General features: G+C 41.4%; 1 protein-coding gene across 1 annotated transcript in view; it reads left to right on the top strand.

The window, feature by feature from the left end:
- The window catches only part of pkd1l1 (polycystin 1 like 1, transient receptor potential channel interacting), a 98,413-nt gene that overhangs the window by 76,193 nt on the left and 2,046 nt on the right, over window positions 1-20,174 (top strand). The window contains exons 42-49 of the mRNA XM_078422438.1: window positions 686-920; window positions 2,552-2,656; window positions 3,251-3,391; window positions 4,143-4,277; window positions 9,215-9,445; window positions 11,771-11,935; window positions 16,661-16,798; window positions 17,552-17,697. Of these exons, the coding sequence (XP_078278564.1) occupies window positions 686-920; window positions 2,552-2,656; window positions 3,251-3,391; window positions 4,143-4,277; window positions 9,215-9,445; window positions 11,771-11,935; window positions 16,661-16,798; window positions 17,552-17,697 (1,296 nt within the window). The remainder of the gene's footprint in view (window positions 1-685; window positions 921-2,551; window positions 2,657-3,250; window positions 3,392-4,142; window positions 4,278-9,214; window positions 9,446-11,770; window positions 11,936-16,660; window positions 16,799-17,551; window positions 17,698-20,174) is intronic.

Here is a 20,174-nt window from a genome sequence, read left to right as displayed (position 1 = left end):
GATATCATTTTGATGAACATGTTAATTATTTTTGATATTTGAATGCATCACCTTTTTAAGCTTGGTGTTTCACATAGTGATTGGGAATTTAATATAGTTTCAACACTTCAGTACATTCTCAGTACATTATTAGGAGAGCAGTTTATTTTTCCTGTATGAAACTGAATGCTATTACTCTTTTTTGCATTCCACAGTTAATCACTTTTTGCTATTGTTTTTCATGAAGCGAAGTTTGAAAAAGAGTGTCGCTGCTCACTATCAATGTCCCTGATTGCATGGAGATTAGTTGGTGAAAAGGCTGATCATGGGTATCAAAATGATAGAATAATCAGGAGCTCATTACGAAAATGTAACCTGAAATAAGATGAAGTTTGTCTTTTGGTCTCTAATATGTAAAGATTACAAAAGTATATTGATCCAATATTGAGTTGCCACATGAAAAGAAATAATGATGTTTTATCTTTTGTGAATGTTGCAGAAATAGGAACAGTGAATTCTGCAATGACATGAGTGTTGTTTGGGAAATTTAATTATAAAAGACTGGAAAAAGATTTGTTTTCCATGTGAAAGACAATGCAAAATTTATAGGGAACTTATTAAAATTATGTATGAATACACTTCTGCAAAAAATACAGAATACATGAACGCTCACTCTATTTTTCTTACAAATACCTTCAAAATTTAGGAATGAGGCCTATGCAACTCTATTGACATTGAAGGAAGCCAAGTGGATTGATCAGAGCACCAGAGCAGTGATAGTGGAATTCACCCTCTACAATCCCCCCACCAACCTCTTCAGCATTGTCTCTCTGTTGGCAGAACTTCCACCATCAGGAGGTATTCTTCCAATCGTTCATATAGAGTCAGTCAGTATCTACCAGGAAAATTCTCTTCTGGACTATTTCATCATGGCCTTTGAGGTGAGAATTTCAAGTAATTAATTAAAAATATATAACCTATTTGTGCACGGGTTACAAATGAATAAGATTTCTTGAAACTGGCAAACACTAGCCAAACAAAATACAAACAAAGAATTCATTAATGGCCAAGGAATGTACCTTTTCAGTTTTACAACACCATGTCTACTTTTTGAAGTTGTTTTTTTTGGCCTCCTTTAGCATACAATTAAAAGCCATTTAAATCTCAAGCATAACCTGTATCAGAGACAGATAAAATAATGCATCTCAACCCAGACTACAACGACCCACCATCAGTGGGTTTGATAACAACATTGGGATTGTTACTGAGTGAGTGAAGGGCTGCTCATTCGGAAGGGGTGAGAATGGATTTAAACAGCCTGTTTAGGAGAGGAACAATGTATACCAGCAGCCAGCATCTGCAGTTCCTTGTATCTCCATTGTATTGGAATTAGTAGGCTGACATCTTTTCCAGGCTGTAACACTTTAGATTCAATCTAACATCTGTGACTTCAAGGAAAAGCAATCAACATTATCAAAGATTCGTCCCATTCCTTCTTCTCCCTGCTCCCACCCGGCAGACTGTATGGAAGCGTGCACCACCAGACTCAGGAACAGCTTCTTCCCTTCTCTTATCAGGCTACTGAACAGTCCTTCAATAAGCCAGGGTACTGTCCGATTCACTTCTACCCTAATATAGACATTGGAATTTGTCTAAGGAACTGACGTATTACTATTTTGAGAACTATTTTCTGCACTCTGTATCTTCTCATTTGCTCTGTGTAATTGAGTTTGACTTGATTGTATTTATAGTATATCTGATCTGTTTCGATAGCATGCAAAACAAAGCTTTTTACTGTACCGTAGTACACATGACAACAATAATCAAAACCTAAACCAGAATTAGATCCCAATCATGATCCGCCATGGTTGAATGGTGGAGTAGACTTGATGGGCCAAATTGCCTAATTCTGCCCTTATGATTTATGAACTTAGTTGTTCTGTACTGTAGAAAGAGGACAACTTGGAGTTGGGTTGAATGTCCAACATGTTAATCTAAATTTGATTGAAATCATTTCAAGAAACAGAATCAGCTCTTTATGCAGCATGACAATGTCACAACTCTCATAAATGCACAACAGTTTCAATTATCTAAAGGATTTTGTGTGATGTGGGTAATTATATCCATGTTTGCATCTGCACAATGTTATTTCAAGATGCGAGTGTTTGTGCCGCCAGAATTCTAAAATGTCATTAGTTTGATAGTTTAAATTGAAAATATCACCGAGGATACATGACTATGCCATCTCACACTGAACACCCAGCAGGGCAAGTTAGAGCTTTAATGTATTGGTGTAAATGCAGGTCACAAACTAACAACTTTCACTTCAGGGCATAATGTACAAATGCTGCAGTAAAATGGCTTAAAACTTCATTTTATTGCAACTAACAGACATCAAATTATTCACTTACAAAACCTGCTTTGATTTCTATAATGCAGGTGAGTCAAAAAATAAATCAGCTGTACTTAAGAATTTTAAAGCTAGGTTCCATAGGTTTAATTGCAATACCTTTTGTACATTCAATTAAATGTGCAGCGGTATTTTACATTCTACTTTTATTGTGCTTTTCAGCTTTTGTTCCTGGTCCTTATCCTGCTTCACCTATATTTCCAGGTGTGCAGGATGACTCAGCGAGGTGTTCTGAGTTACTGGAGAGAGCCATGGAACTGGCTGGAGGTCAGAATCTCATTGCAATTAATTATTGTGTTTTAATTCAAATAAAGTCTTTTGTTTTTACTTTGTCGGTGAACAAGTCAAGAAATATTCACAACAAATTTAAAGAAGCTGAGAAGTAACTGTTTATTTTTGGGGAGCTGAGATTGGGGGTGGGAGAATGGAAGGAAACTAAAGTCATGACAAGTCATTTCTGCCAGTTTTATGTCCTGTGTATGCTTCCAAAGTGCTTAATTGACCATAAATCTTAATGGGATATCCTGAAATGATAAAGATCCAGTGAAATTAGAGGAAGGCTTGTCTACACAAGTTAAGTAATATTCAATACACCTGCAATTTAAACCATAATAGCCAAGTCCAATTGTGAATAGTTATTAAAACTACTTGGCTAATTTGATATTGAATGCCGTTTCTATAACCTTAACTTTTTGAAATAGTTTTGGAGATTATCAGTTTTTGCTAGTTTTATTGGTTGAATTCTTTCATCCAGCTAGACTGAAGCATAATAAAATTTAAAAGGATAAATTTGAATCTTTTAAAAATTCCTTCTGAAGGTGAGGAGCACTGTTCACCAGTTTGTGTCCTGTTCTTCTCCAGGTTGGACTTGTCGTAATCAGTATTTTTTATTATGCGTACTATGTGTTTTACTTCGTTTTGGCTGTGGATATCATTGACCATCTTCACAGTGGATATTTCAAAACATTTGTGGATATGAGCTTCATTTCTTCATGGATAAAGGTGAGGAACAGGGAGGAGGAAATGGGGTATGTGAAGGGAAAGGAAGCCAAAATGAAATGTCTTCTTTGATTTGGATGCACTTTGCTAACTTTACTTTTTTTTGCAGCAATGTGCAAGATTTTGAAAGTTAAAACACAATTGTGGAGCACCTCTGCATCTGCTCCCCACTCCTAACCTCACACTTAATACCATGGTTCTGTAACACCTATAATATTACACACTTACATAGTTGACTACACTTTACCATATTCACTATGCTCCTTACATTTAGTGGAAAATGTCCCCTAAACTGATTCTAGTTGACACCATTTTTCGTGTCTATTTTCCAACATTTTTTCACCTTGTCTTCTCAATCTGAAATTAGCTATCCACTGAACTCTCACAGTAGATGACTGTGGATCCACACTCACTAGGGACAATTCACAATTTTACCAAAGCCTAATTAACCTACAAACCTGCATGTCTTTTAAGTGTTGGAGGAAACCAGAGCACCTGGAGAAACCCCATACAGTCAGTCACAGGGAGAATGTACAAACTCTATACAGACAACACCCATAGTCAGGATTGAACACAGGTCTCCAGTGCCTTAAGGCAGCAACTCCATCACTGCACAGCCCAGAGCTTGGGTCCTGCAGCTGACAACAGTTCCCATTCATTCTATCCCAAGAATGACATTGGTTAGGTTGTCAATGCTATGTGTGAGAAAGATGCAGGGTTTAAATAAAAACCAAAATGTTTATTTTATTCTCAGGTGAAACGTTTTCTTCATGGTTTGCTTGTGTTCCTGCTTCTAATAAAAAGCATCCATTTATTACGTGTCAACAAGATTATGGCGCCCTGTGTAACAATGCTGCGGCTGTCCTATTCCGGTCTGGTCGTACCAGTGGTAGGTAGCAATCTTATTTTGCCAAAACTTGATTCAAGTTGCATGGAACCAAAACTCTCCTCCAGTCACCATCCCTATTTCCCTTGATTTCTTTTGAGTCTCCTGGCTTCATTACTACTTTCTATTTCTATTTCTAAACCATAGATCTGTCCTTGCGGCTTCCATCTTAAGCAGTTCCTCTGAATCAAAGATGTATTGCTTCTCCTCCACCTCTGTGGGTTCTGAGGTGGCTGATCAGACCAATGCTCATAGACTGTAGGTATGACAGTGCTCATACTCTGTCACAGGTAGGTAGGTGGTGTGACAGGGCAGATGGGTGGGTATTTTGTGGGATAGCCAATTCCTTATGCAATTTAAATTGAGCTAATGCTCTTGATGAATAGACCCAAGGTTCTCAATGGCATCCCAAATACTCCGCTGTTTTGAGTGGACACAGGCCAATGTTTCCATGAGTTATTGAGTCTGGAGCACTTTCTCAGGGAGGTTCTGAGAACATCCCTGATTCTTTTCCTCTGACCACCTGTATATTCTCTCTTTGAATATTCCATCAATTTTGTTTCATGCGGAATAAGGGCATTCACTGGTTGCCTCTTCATGCAAAGCTTTAGTCTCAGCTCATGCCATTAGAGTCATAGAGTGTGGAAACAGGCCCTTCGGCCTAACTTGCCCACACCAGCCAACAATGTCCCAGCTACACTAGTTCCAGCTGCCCGGGCTTGATCCATATCCCTCCATACCTGTCTAACTGTTTCTTAAACTAGAGAGTTGGTTGGCAGACTGGAAGCAAAGAGTACAAATTAACGGGTCCTTTTCAGAATGGCAGGCAATGACTAGTGGGGTGCTGCAAGGCTCGGTGCTGGGACCCCAGTTGTTTACAATATATATTAACAATTTAGACAAGGGAATTAAATGTAACATCTCTAATTTGCGGATGACACAAAGCTGGGTGGCAGTGTGACTTGCGATGAGGATGCTATGAGGCTGCAGGGTGACTTGGATAGGTTGGGTGAGTGGGCAGAAGCATGGCAGATGCAGTATAATGTGGATAAAAGTGAGGTTATCCACTTTGGCAGTAAGAACAAGAAGGTAGATTATTATCTGATACCATCCACTTTGGTGGGAAGAACAAGGCAGCAGATTATTATCTGAATGGTATCAGATTAGGAGAAGGGGAAGTGTAACGAGTCCTGGGTATGCTTGTATATCAGTCACTGAAAGTAAGCATGCAGGTACAGCAGGCAGTGAAGAAAGCTAATGGCATGTTGGCCTTCATTGCGAGAGGGTTTTTGTGTTTAGGAGCAAGGAGGTCCTACTGCAGTTGCACAGAGCCCTGGTGAGACCACATCTGGAGTATTGTGTGCAATTTTGGTCTCCTAATTTTAGGAAGGACATTTTTGCTATTGGGGGAGTGCAGCGTAGGTTCACCAGGTTAATTCCCAGGATGGCGAGATTGACATACGATGAAAGAATGGGTCGACTGGGCTTGTATTCGCTGGAATTTAGAAGGATGAGAGGGGATCTTATAGAAACATTAAAATTCTTAGAGGATTGGACACTGCAGATGCAGGAAAAGTGTTCCAGATGTTGGGGGAAGTCCAGAATCAGGGGTCACAGTTTAAGAATAAGGGGTAGGCCATTTAGGACTGAGATGAGGAAAAAGTTTTTCACCCAGAGTTGTGAATCTGTGGAATTCTCTGCCACAGAAGGCATTGGAGGCCAATTCACTGGATGTTTTCAAGAGAGTTAGATTTAGCTCTTAGGGCGAAGGGAATCAAGGGATTATGGGGAAAAAGCCAGAATGGGGTACTCATTTTGGATTATTAGCTACGATCACATTGAATCTATGGGCCCCCAAATAGTAGGGTGTAAGTTGCAGCAGGAGCTAAAACTGGCATGTAACAAAGGTAATGCCCTTATGGGGGATTTCAATATGCAGGTAAACTGGGAAAATCATGTTGGTTCTGGACCCCAAGAAAGGGAATTTGTAGAGTGCCTCCGAGATGGATTCTTAGAGCAGCTTGTACTGGAGCCTACCTGAGAGAAGGCAATTCTGGATTTACTGTTGCCCAATTAACCAGATTTAATAAGGGAACTCAAGGTAAAGGAACCACTTGGAGGTAGTGAACATAATACGATTAGTTTTAATTTGCAATTTGAAAGGGAGAAGGTTAAATCATGTGTCAGTGTTGCAATTGAACAAAGGGGACTATGAAGGCATGAGAGAGGAGCTGGCCAAGGTCGACTGGAAAAGGATCCTAGCAGGAATGATGGTGGAATAGCAACGACAGGAATTTCTGGGCATAATCCAGAAGATGGAGGCATCTGAAGATGCCCCATCCTGGAGTCTCGCCTGCTGCCGCAGAATCTCCTGTCCGCACCTTTGACTATCGAGTTCCCCACCACTACAGCTCTGCCTGACGTCACTCTTCCCTGTTGAGTCACAGCCTTGGCTGCCACTCAATCTTGTTGAGTCGTCTGTTCCAACAGCGCCCAAGAGGGTGTACCTGTTTTCAATAGGTACAGCCACCAGGGACTCCTACATTCCATGTTTACATCTCTTCCTCATTGTCACCCACCTTCACTCTTCCTGTCTCCTCAATGTAACAACCTTGCTGTGTCTTGTCCAGGAAACTCTCGTTTTCCCGGATGGTCCCGAGGTCATGCAACTGCTGCTCCAGTTCCCTAGCACATTCATTCAGGAGCTGCACCTGGGCACAGTTTCTGCAGATGTAGTTCTCAGAAGCACCAGCAGAATCCCTGACTTCCCACATCGTGCAGAAAACACACTGTAACAACTTGCCTGCCATTACTTCAGTGGACAAAATTACAAATGACGAATGAGACACACTCGGAGTTGAGTGAAACCTAAGTCTCTTCTTTGCTGCCGATAGCCTCCTTTTGCACTGCAATGTCACAAGTTTAAAGTATCAGACACACGCAGAACAGATTCAAGTGTGGCCTCCTCGCCAAAGACTCACACTATACCTCCCAAGGCATTTCACTCCACAAGGCCTACTTTTATTTGCTGATCAATTAACTAATTTACCAATTAACTAATTTACCAATTAACTAATTTACCAATTAACTGACTTACCAATTAACTAATTTAGATTTTGCAGCCAATCCCCACACTCGCTCCTTGAACTGCTGCTCCTCTGCCAGCCATGAAGGTATGTGTTGCAGGCTGGCCCAGACTGGTTCTTAAATGTCCCACACTAAAATAACAGTGACAAAACGCATCAAGGTTTACCTTTCTGCAGCCAATCCCTGCACTCGCTCCTTCAACTGCCGCTCCTCTGCCGACCTGTTGAATTCTCACAGCTGCTGTGGTGCAAATAAAAACATCTGGATTAGTTCAGTTTAGTTTAGAGATACAGCGTGAAAACGGGCCCTTTGTTCCACCGAGTCCACACCGATCTTTAATCATGTTATCCAATTTTCGAATTCTACACACGAGGGCCAATTTACAGCAGCTAATCAACCTACAAACCTGCACATCTTTAAAATGTGCGAGGAAACCGGAGCACCAGGAGAAAACCCACGCGGTCACAGGGAGAATGTACAAAGTCTGCACAGATAACACCTGAGGTCAGGATCAAACCCGGGCCTCTGGCGCTGTGAGGCAGTTCTACCACTGTGTCACTGGAAAGTGAGTTTGCTTGGAAGGCCAAGGAAGGCTCTGTTAAGGTTCATCCCATTAAGTGCATAAAACATGACTTTGTGGTCCATGAGCTGTTCCCAAGGACAGCTACTAAGATAAACAATAAATATTTTAGAAAATTATTGACTTGATGAAAATTGAACTTTAGTTTGTTTGAAATCTACTGATCTTCCACAATCAAAGATCACAGATGATCACATATTGAGGTGTACTTCTACATTCTGTGGAATGAACTGATGTTTAGTGTGGCCACCACAAAGGTTCCATGGGAGAGGGTCACAATGTAGAGCCACCTTGCCACTGTTCAGTTGAGAAAATAAAACATGTGCAGAGGCCTTTGAGATTTGTGGAAGGTTTGTGACAGAAAAAATAAATTCATACTAATGTCTGAATTAGGCAAATCTTGCAAAGTAAATGTTTTTTGTGCTGCGAATAGTGATGGTTGAAATCCTGCATTATATATTTGCAGTTGTTGTAAATATGTTTTCTCGCACTTAGCTGAAGTTCCGTTGGGAATATTGGTTTTCCTTGAGTGCAGCCAGGACTAGAAGTGTCTGACTCACTGCCAAGTGACCAATGATTCAGCCACATGAACATTTTCATCATCAAATGCTGCAGACTTTTTTTAAAAGCTAAAGACAATTGCAGGAGTTGGAAGCTATATTAAACGCTAAAAGAACAAAATACAAATTTGTTTCCATCACTCATTGTTTTTGAAACTATTATTTTTATTTCACAGTGTATTTAAATAAAGTTGATACTTCTTTTACTTTTGTTTTCTTTTCTTTATTTGTCACTACCATGGCACAAAGCACTGCTGCATGGATTTTGTTGCAGTATTATTTTTAATGTATCAGCTCCTGGTTTTTTTTCTCGAGTTTCCTTTGAAATGTTTTCAGATATCATAATTCTGGCAAAAGAGATTGTTCCCGATTTGTAATTGAGTGCTGTCCGACTGCAACAGCATCCTGTTCACAGGAAACAGGTATTACAAAGGATGTTCTTTGCCAGATATTGCCAGGATATCCATTTTATGGGATTCATTTAACCAGTTGTTCAATGTTTTCACTTTCGTTCATATTAACTCAGCAGCATTACTTAATGTGATAGCAATTCCTTGGTGGGCAGTATTCATAGTAACATTTGGTTGCAACAAAATTTAGTGGGATCATTTGGATTGCAGCTTACGTATATTTAAAATGTGTTTTCTAAACTTGGCAAATGCATTCATGAACCTACTCTGACATATTATTTTTGTGCTTCTTTCTGTTTGCAGTTCTGTGGGATTATAATCATCATAGCTTACTCCTGCCTTGGGAATTTGCTATTCCTGTCAGAATCCTATTCATTCAGTACTGTAGTGAGAGCTTTTCAGACATTGCTAATGTACTTTATGGGGAATAGTGAAATGAGAACACTTTCAACGCTATACAAGTTAAACCGGCTATCCATTGCAGTCTATTATGGAGCATTCTCCTTTGTTATGACCGTCCTATGGGCTGGATTGGTGAGTATTTTGCTATATTTCATTGTTATTTTCGTCTTTGAGAATTTATTTGACAGTTCTTGAATTTAAAAAAAATCTGTGTTTTAAAGTCTGTTTGTACTTTTACATTTAAAAAGACAATTTGGTACAATTATATTATCTAACAAACAGTAGTCATATTCCCAAACAAGGAGCAATCCATCAAAGTGTGGGTAAACAGGCAATACCTCAAGCTCATTGTATGAGAAACTTTGTCCCTTTTTCTCTCTCATTCTCATAGAAAAATAGGTGCAGGAGGAGGTCAATCGGCCCTTCGATCCAGCACCTCCATTCATTGTGATCATGGCTGATCATCCACAATCAGTAACCTGTGCCCAACTTCTCCCCATATCCCTTGATTCCACTAGTCCCCAGAGCTCTATCTAACTCTCTCTTAAATTCATCCAGTGATTTGGCCTCCACTGCCCTCTGTGGCAGAGAATTCCACAAATTCACAACTCTCTGAGTGAAAAAGTTCCTTCTCACCTCAGTTTTAAATGGCTTCCCCTTTATTCTAAGACTGTGGCCCCTGGTTCTGGACTCCCTCAACATTCTATCCAGGTGCTCCTTTTCAGCACCTTCCTTCTAGCCCCACATCACCCAGTTTCATTCCCCTTTCCCACCTATCCGACAGTAAGACAACAGTAAGTAATAATGCAAGATACCTGCCATTCAGCCCACCATTCCTCCCTCATTTGGTTCCACTCTTCCTTTCTTGTCAGGTTGCACAACCTACAGTGCTTTGTTGTCTCCACTTATCTCCTACCAGTCCCTGTTGCTATCTCCACTCTTCCTTTTCCCACATGACTCCATCTGACCTTCACCCCATCCACACCTGGATCCACCTGTCATTTGCCAGCTCCTGAACCTCACTTCTCTTCTTTACATTGGTTATCTCCCCTTGGGTCATTTGGTCCAGATGAAGGTTTTTGATTTGAAATATTGACTACCTATTTCCCTCCACAAATGCTGCCTGGCCCCATGAGTTCCACCAACAATTTGTTTGTTGCTGCAGATTTCACCAACTGCAATCTCCTGTGCCCCTGTATTGAACGAATTGAACATGTTCATTTTATCTTGCAAAAGGAAATTATAATAAGATATGGGGCAGAGAGAGGGTGAGATGTTTTTGAAACCAAAAGGCTCCAAGAACAGCCAGCATTATTCATAGAAAAGCACTGAAAACGTTTAGAAACAATTAGACCAAGTGGACCCGTTGGGCCCAAACCACTCCTGCATTGGTGCAGCACCCTCTCCTCCCCTCTCTGCTCTACCCTCCCCTCCTCCCCCTCCCCCTCCCCCCCCCTCTCCCCCTCCCCCCCCCCTGCTCCTTCCCACTCCCCCTCCCCCAATGCCCGACCTCACCACCGCTGCTGCTGCTGCCACTTTTCCCCTTGGCCCACCACAGGCTCGCGGTTACCTGGTCACGTCCAGGCCCAGGCTCCAGCTGCTTCCTACGGAAACAGGCCTGGCTCTTCCGCCCCAAGAGACAGGCGGCCTAGCCCTGCTCAACGGGCCCCAACTGCGTAGGCGCGGATGTGTTTGTTCTGTGCACGCGCGGATGCGGCGGCCATCCTACATAAGCACCAGATCAACTGCGCATGCGCGTTTTTAAAAACTTTTAAATGTGAATAACTTTAAAAATATTACACCGATTTCAATGAAATTTCTTCCATCGGACCACGGGACGACGGTGAGTAAGATGGGCATAAAATTGTTGCACTATCGTATACCGTTTTGGCTGTTGTTCAGGAACAAGCGAACAAACAAGAGTTTTTGTATATAGATGGCAATTTGGGTTTCATTGGATTCCCCTCATTCAAAGTACATCAGACATTGTTCTACTCAATGCTGCATGATCCCAATAAGCCCTGATATTTCAACGCCTGTAAAAATCATAGGGTCACCTGACTCAGATTTCCCTTCCTAACCATTCTTAAATCCCGGGACATTGTCCACTGGTCCTAACACCTCATTCTGGTTTCCTGATCTCAGCCACTCCCACTGTTCCCAGACATTGTGAACACAGTTTCAAGTTCATCCAGACACGTAGATCTAGGATGTTCCCGTATTGTGATTGAACACCTCTCTCCACCACTCAGAAACAATGAGTCCAAGTCAAGATTCCATTGTAATATTTCCATGGCCACCTCCAAACCTGAGCTTGTCAATTTCCTTCACAACACAATTTGGGTTAGCCCAATCTTTTTAAACTACTGACCCATAAAGAACAGTGCACGAGGTCTGCTGTCTGAAGATGATTGTTTGTCTGGAGATTTATTTTAATATCCTTTTTTTCTCTTTCAGTTTATAGGGGTTCTTATCTCTATGGCAGAAGAAGCAAAGAAGTCATCACGGAGCAAGCACTTGGTGACGTTCACTGAAGTTGCTGATTATGCTCGGGAGAAGATTTTGACTTTCACTGGAAGGAACAGACACATAGAGGCAGATTATGTTTCAACGCGAGGAAATGTAATAACTGTGCATATTATATTAAGATATTTTCATGGTATCACTCTGATGTTGGGGTTTGATGCTCGGGCTTGCTCTAGCCTACAGTGGTAGCATTTATCTGATCACTCGTAATCCCATATCTTTAGAATAGAAGCGGAACAAAGTAGCATTGACAAAAGGGTTGGCAGAAGGCCATCGACCCTTTTAGCTTGGGATGGTACAAGTGCCAGACGACTTATGAAAAGGGGAAAGTTCCTTAAAAGCCGCTGCCTTGAGAAGCAAAAACTAATTTCAACTTGAAACGGGGAAATCAAAGCTAGACAGTATTATCTTACACAGTGGGATGAAATTGGACTCTAAATTAAGGGCTTTTTTCTTGAACACTTATTTCCCACCATATCGACTTCCTACATGAGGGTGGATAAAATGTAAAGTCAACATGCATTTATATTGCGCCTTTCATATGATGCTTCAGAGGAATAATCAAAAAGAGATGACGTGCCGATAAAACATCATCACCAGAGTCCGAGGCTGAAGATGTGACTAAACAGAGGGATGGAGAAAGCGGAAATTAGGGAGGGCCATGGAGTGAGAGGAAGTAACAAAAATAGGGAGAGGATTACCTACTGGTGGCTCTAAACGTTAGGACTACTGATGGAGTAGGGGGTAGAAAACTGGAAAAGAGAGGTGGGATGTGCAAAGCCCGGCAAGCAATAGGTGGATGCAGGTGAGGGGAGATGCAGGGTTTGAGTGGCAAATGGGTGGAGATAGTGACAAAAGGGAGAGATGGAAAGGAGATGAAAAAGTGTCAGATAAGGAAAGAAGGAATGAAATTTAGAGTCAGAATGAGGAATACATGTGGAAGGGGACAGAAAGGAATGAAAGAATGGGTAAAAGTAAACATTTGACTCCGGGGATGGGAGATGAGCATACAGAGGGTGGTGTGGGGGGGGGGGGGGGTGAAGGAGCAGGGAGACTGACATGGTGGGAGAAACAGGGGCGTACTGCAGTTAGGGGGTGGGCAGGAGAAGGGTGTAGAGAGGGCATAATTTGAAATTGAAAAACTGAATGTTCATACCTTTGGGTTGTAAGCTTTCCAAGCAAAATATGAGGTGTCGTTCTTCTGGTTTGCATGCGGCCTCACTCTGGCAATGGGGGAGGCCAAGGACAGTAAGGTTGGTATGGGAATGGGAAGGAAAGTTTAAATTTCCTTCCAAGGAGCTCCAGCAGGCCTTGGCAGACAGATTGCAAGTGTTTGGCGAAACGGTCGCCTCTTCTACATGTAGTCTCACCAACATAAACAAGGCTACATCATGAGCAATAAATGCAATTGACAATGTTGGAGAAGGTGCGTGTGAATCTTAGTCTGGTCTGGAAGATTCCCTAGATATAAATGAGAGAGGAAGTGTTGAGACAGGTGTTGCATCTCCTGTAGTTGCAGGAGAACGTGCATGTGGGGGAAGTAGGTTGGGTGGGAAAAGATGACTGAACCAAGAAGCAACGGAGTGCTCTGCACAGAAAGGTGTTTTTTTAAATGTTTTTTTCAATCCAAATACTTTTATTCAGTAAACAAAAACATACCAAAAAAGTAACACAATAAAAACTGCGTTTGTGGCTGTTTACAAAACAATAGTCAACAATTTTTAATTAATGTCATCCTCATCAATATTACACTCGACCTCCCGCGGCGACCAGCGTTCACGGAAGGCCTCCAAAGTTCCTGTGGACACTGCATGGTCCCTCTCCAGGGACACGCGGGCACGGACGTAGGCCCGGAAAAGGGGCAGGCCGGGCCGCCGACCCCGGTGTAGCCGTCGACTACCCGCTGCCTGGATCCGCGAATGGCCATCTTGGCCAGGCCCAGGAGCCAACCGACAGGATGACCCCTCCCTCCCGACCTTCCCCCCTCTGTACCTAGTGCCCAAATATCAGGAGGGAGGGGCTAAATAGGAGGGAGGAGTCAGATAATCCGTGAATATGAGGGCAGAGTGGATTAATGGTTAAGTTAAATAAATCAACGAGTTATGCATGGTTCCAGGAGGTAGCCCCAATACAGTTGTTGATGTAACAGACAAAGAGTTAGAGGGCAATGCCAGTGTACATTTAGAACGTGGAGAGTTCAATTTAACCAATAAAAAGACAGGCATTGCTGGGCCCATGCTAGTGCCCATGGCTACACTTTTGACTTGACGAAAGTGAAAGGAGTCAGAGAAAGGAGAAGTTGTTTAGGATGAGGACAAGCTTCCCAGGCAGAGGAGAGTGTGAGTTGAGGGGAAATTGTTTGGGTCTCTGTAAAAGAAAGTACCAGAGGCCCCTGAGGCCTTTCTGATGGGAAATCAAAATGGAGCTGCATCAAAGTGCAGTACGGTGGCGCAGCGGTAGAGCTGCTGCCTTACAGCTAACTGCAGCGCCGGAGACCCGGGTTCGATCCTAACTATGGGTGCTGTCTGTACAGAGTTTGTACGTTCTCCCTGTGACCTGCATGGGTTTTCTCTGGGATCTTCGGTTTCCTCCCGCACTCCAAAGACACACAGGTATGTAGGTTAATTGGCTTGGTAAATGTAAAAATTGTCCCTGGTGGGTATAGGATAGTGTTAATGTGCGGGGATCGCTGGTCGGTGGGGACTCGGTGGGCCGAAAGGGCCTGTTTCACTGCTGTATCTCTAAACTAAAGATAGACACAAAAAGCTGGAGTAATTCAGTGGGACAGGCAGCATCTTTGGAGAGAAGGATTGGGTGTTGATTCGGGTTGAGACCCTTCTTCAGCGCTGTATTATTCTGGCAACCTTCTTAAAATGTGAACAATGAAAAGGGCCTTCTCCAAATCATGAGGTTTAATTGCAGCCATAAATCTTGGGTCTCTGATCATACTGAGTTACCATATTTCAATGAGTGCGTTGGTGGAAGAGCAACTCTATGAACTTGTTCTCATTCCCATTGAGGAAATGCAGATACATGAATAGGACAGCAATTGTTTCTTGGTAGAAACCGAATTCATGTGAAAGCTTCCCTTGTAATCCTTGTGTTATAAAATATTTATATTATGTTCAGTTAAGCACAGTTCTCAGGAATTAGTATTGGTTTTGGATTGTCATATAGTTCTGTGTTTTCAATAGGAATTTCAACAATTTCTTGGTAATTTATTTTGCATGCATGAGGTCACCCTTGAGTAATGGAAAAGGAAATGGTGATTTATTTGCTCCAGTGAAAACAACACAATGAAGAATGGGAAAATACGTCACCCTCATCAGTTAAATATTTTCAATGAAATGAGAGAAACGAAGAAATGATTTTTTAAATTATAGTTTATGAGATTAAATTAATATCCTTTGATTGTTACTGTTTCGTTCAGCATCAATTGAAAATTTGATTGAGAAGCATATTGTATAAATTCTCCTGGTTCCCATACTGACCTTGTTTTCCTGGGCCTCCTCCATTGTCTGAGTGAGGCCAACTGCAAATTGAAGGCACAGCACCTCAGATTTTGCTTGGGCAGCTTACTTGGGCAGTGGTATCAATATTGATTTCTCTAACTTGAAGTACCCCTTGCGTCCCCTCTCTCTCTGTCCCTCCCCCACCCTGGTCATCGCACGAGGCACACTGTCATCCTGTTGTTCCACTGTATAACTCGTTATCACCTATCCCACAGCCAACCACAGACCATGTGGGCTCTACCTTTCCCTGATAATCATTGCTTTTTGCATGTCTTTCATTCATTTGTTCTATTTACCTTCCACATCTCTAATTACACTTTCCCCTGACTCAGTCTGAAGAAGGGTCTCGACATGAAACATCACCTGTTCCTTTTCTCCAGAGTTGCTGCCTGATCTGCTGAGTTACTCCAACTTTTTGTGTGTACCTTTTTGTATACATTAAAGCAAGAATCTAATTGTAAAATGGATTCAAACCATGTTCCCAATGAAACAATGCAGAGCACATTAAAAAAAATATATTGGTTATATTAAAAAATGTTGGGTTTCCTTTATGAATTAAGGTAAGTTAGTTTGGAATATGTTGTTTAATTGAAGAAAATATTATAGTTTAGAGCAACAGCATGACATTTAGTTCATTAGGCTAAATCATTTGGAGAAACAGTGCAGGCTGGCTGGGTAAATGTAAAAATTGTCCCTAGTGGGTGTAGGATAGTGTTAATGTACGGGGATCACTGGGCGGCACGGACTTGGAGGGCCGAAAAGGCCTGTTTCCGGCTGTAGATATATGATGATATGATAATGGTAGGATGCAGATTTGTATCCATTAGCAACCATCTGCTGAGTCGTATGTCTCAGCCAAATCACAGCATGAAACTCCAAGCAGATACAGTAATTTTGAAAAGGTGACTGAAGTACTGCTCTTTGAAGCTGAGAGAAGAATCAACCTTAAAAGGCTTTGAAAAATGTAGGAAAATTATGCATATAATCCATATCCTTCTACTCCCTGCATATCTAATGTCTCTTAAACACGACTATCACAACTGCCTCCACCACCACTCCCATGGAGGTGGGAAAGGTAACGTAGCAGAAAAATGGTCACTATAAACCAAATTAGTTTGAATTAAGGATGCACTGTTAAGAAGTGGTGTTTGAAGATATTAATGAAATAGTTTGCGCAAGAATTTGAAAACTTGGAAGCAGATTTTTAATTAAAATATGTGTGTGTAGCCTTGAATTACAGGTAAATAACCTAAAAGTAGAAGTAACAATGCACCAGAATATATTTTTACACATTTTTCTTCTTCCTCAGAACTTTTACCTGGATGAATTTGAAAACTTGATGGATGAATTGTTGTTCCGACTGAATGCACTGTCAAACAGTCTTCACTACTCTCTCGCAGAAAAGCCACATTATCAATTAGCCCCTGGTTATTACTACAACCAAGAGGTAACTTGAATAGACCGATGCTTTGTATTTACTGTAAGATTTTGAGACCTCCATTGATATTGGTTTAAATTTCTTATGGTTAACTTCAATCATTGCTCAGCATTAAGTTTATATAAAACTAGACCAAGTGGACCCGTTGGGCCTAAACCTCTCCTGCATTGGTGCAGCACCCTCTCCTCCCCCTCACCTCCTCCCCCCTCTCCCCCCCACTCCATCTCCCTCAACCCCCCCCCTTATCTTCCCTCCCCCATCCCTCCACCCCCCTCCCTCCCTCCCTCCCCCCTCCCTCCCTAGGAGATGGATTTAAACTTTAAAATGTGAATAACTTAAAAAATATAACACCAATTTCAATGAAACTTCTTCCATTAGCACCAAAGGGACGACGGTGAGTAAGGTGGGCCTAAAATTGTTGCGCTATCGTGTGCCGCTTTGGCTGTAGTTCACAAACAAATAAACAAACAAGAGTTTTAGTATATAGATAATCTGATTAGTTCAAGGAAATATTTGTCCTGTTATGTCAATTTTACTCTCTGAGGAGTGTTGGACACATGTATTTGGTAAAAGCAATAAATATAGAAAATTGGGGAACAGAATGTCTACTGTCCATTTGGCAGGTTATAAGTTTAAAATGAATCACGTCACAGGACAAGTGTGATAAAACATTTGTCATTCAAGTTTAAACAAGATGTCTGCATTCTAGACACTTATTGATCTCATGCAGTATTTTATCCAAGTAATTATTTTCTATCTTAGACTGACAGATTTAATGAAAATCATTTGGAGCATAAAGTTTACAAACTTGAAGAACTATTCAGGAACAATCTCCAGATATATCAACTCTTAATTCCAGGAAAAGAACACAATTCTGATTCAGACATCACAGATATCAAAATGCTAAGGTAATACATTTGTTAATTGTAAGTAAGGAGGAGTTTCTGTGCTGCTTTCGACTTAATTTTAAACAGTGCTCAACAGCCCCCTTCGTATGCATGCCACAGAAAAATATATCCCTATCTAAATGTATGTTAAAAGAAGATATACGCAAAATGCTGGAGTAATTCAATGGGTCAGGCAGCATCTCTGGACAGAAGGAATGGGTGACATTTCGGGTCGAGATCCTTCTTCAGACTGGGAGTCAGGGGAGAGGGAAACTAGAGACATGGAAGGGTAAGGTGTGAAAATAACAGATCAAAGCAGACGCTAATCAAGGATATGTAGAATGGTTCATTGTTGATAGAGAGAAAGGTGATAACGAGACATAAAAACAGTAAAGTTAATTAGGAGGACAGTGAATCTAGTCAGAGAACTAGGGTGGGGGAAGGACGGGGAGAGAGGGAAAGCAAGGATCACTTGAAGTTAGAGAAATCAATATTCATACCGCTGGGTTGTCAGCCACCTAATCGAAATATGAGGTGCTGTTCCTCCAATTTGTGTTTGGCCTCTCTCTGACAGTGGAGGAGACCCAGGACATAAATGTCAGTATGGGAATGGGATGAGGAGTTAAAGTGTTTGGCAACCGGGTGATAGCGTAGGCCTAGGCGGACTGAGCCAAGGTGTAAGTAGGAGTGTAAGTGAAGGCAGCTTTGGTGAGACAGTGCTATAGATTTTCAACTCGTATATGTTTGCAAGTGTTTTTTTTGTTGCTTTTTGCTTATGCAGTTTTAATCCCAGTATTTTCAAAGTGTTAAGTTGGGCTTCTGTGCTGTTTGATTTCTCTGATGATGTGAACAATAGCAAGACATTTTGTGTCTTGCAGCAACTCCATTGGGATGGGAACAGTGAGGGCAAGGGAGAGGTCTTAACCACTGGGCAATCCAGATACCACATTGATGCCGCAGAACCCTGAAAACCGCATGGTCCACTAATTAATATTTAAATGTAAAATGAAAGGCTGATTTACACTCCTTTCATCTTCGACTGAACTGTTTATTGATCTTTTTTCGGATCAATCATGAAAGATTTCCCCTGCAAATCTCCATTATGTTGAGATATTTTAATATATTTGTGCTTAATTTAAATTCTTCCTCACATGACTCCATAAAATATATTGCCCTTCATTTCTCTGTACTGCCATTGTCTGCCAACTACCTGTTCACTTCACTGACCTATTTCCTCTTGCATTTTACCATTATCTTTCAATTTATATTATTCAGTCGACTTTGATGTTCCATCTGCACAAATCGTTAAGAGAAAAGCACAGCAAAAATGTCTTGCTTTTCCATTTTGAGTTCAATTATAATCTGGATGCATATTACACTGGAAGTTGCGCTACTCAATGAACTGATTTTTTCTTCCTCTTGATTTTCTGGTGAAACCATTTGGCCTTCTGCCATTAAAAAACTCTCAGGAATTTATGTAGTCAAGTAATGGTTTAGAACATTTTTTTAAGTTAAATGCAACATGTTTAATATAGCTGTAAATAAGCTTAATCACAAAATGTAAGCATCACAGTTCTCACTAACTGAAAATGACTTTAGAGAAAAAGACAGAACCACTTCAAAGAATTATACAGAACCATTTATTAGTTATATTGGGGGCATTTTTGTGAGTGCCAACTAAGGAACTTATGACAACATTGTGAATAAATTACCAGAACAGCAGTCCAGAGACGAGGTTTAATTATGTGGTAATTTATTGAAATCCCAACATGGTAGCCAGGGAATATAATTTAATTAAAAGTATCAATACGGGAAGAAGCTTATATGCATTGTCTGGTTACCCATCTGGTTCACTAATCTTAAGGGATGAAATCTTCGTCCTTATCCAATCTAGCCCATGTGATTCCAGGCTCACAGCTGCTAGATAGAGCTCTAGGGGCTAGTGGAATCAAGGGTTAAGGGGAAAAGGCAGGCAGGTTACTGATTGTGGATGATCAGCCATGATCACAATGAACGGCGGTTCGAAGGGCCAAATGACCTCGAAGATAGGGTAGACATGCTGGCTCGAAGGGCCAAATGGCCTCCTCCTGCGCCTATTTTCTATGTTTCTATTTGAAAGGGTCCAGCAAGACCATGGAACAGTACTGCACAAGAACAGGCCCTTTGGCCCACAATGTCTGTGCCTAACATGATACCAAGACCATCTCTTATTTACCTGCACATAATCCACATCCCTCTATTCCCTGCATATCCATGTGCCTATCCAAAGTCTCTTAAATGCCATTTTTGTATCTACTTCAATCACCATCACTGGAAGCACATTCCCAGCACTCATCACACGCTGTATAAAAAGATTGTCCTGCACATCTACTTTAAACTTTTCCGGCCAGACATGATCATCACCTCCAAAGTGACAAAACAGCTGATCATTTAGTGCCCTGGGAAGAGCATATGGAAGAAGCAAATGAGAGGAAACGCGCAAAGTACCAGTGAGTTGT

This window comes from Rhinoraja longicauda, chromosome 2, assembly GCF_053455715.1.
Source record: "Rhinoraja longicauda isolate Sanriku21f chromosome 2, sRhiLon1.1, whole genome shotgun sequence".
NCBI lineage: Eukaryota > Metazoa > Chordata > Chondrichthyes > Rajiformes > Arhynchobatidae > Rhinoraja > Rhinoraja longicauda.
This window is presented reverse-complemented; position numbering and strand designations above follow the sequence as displayed.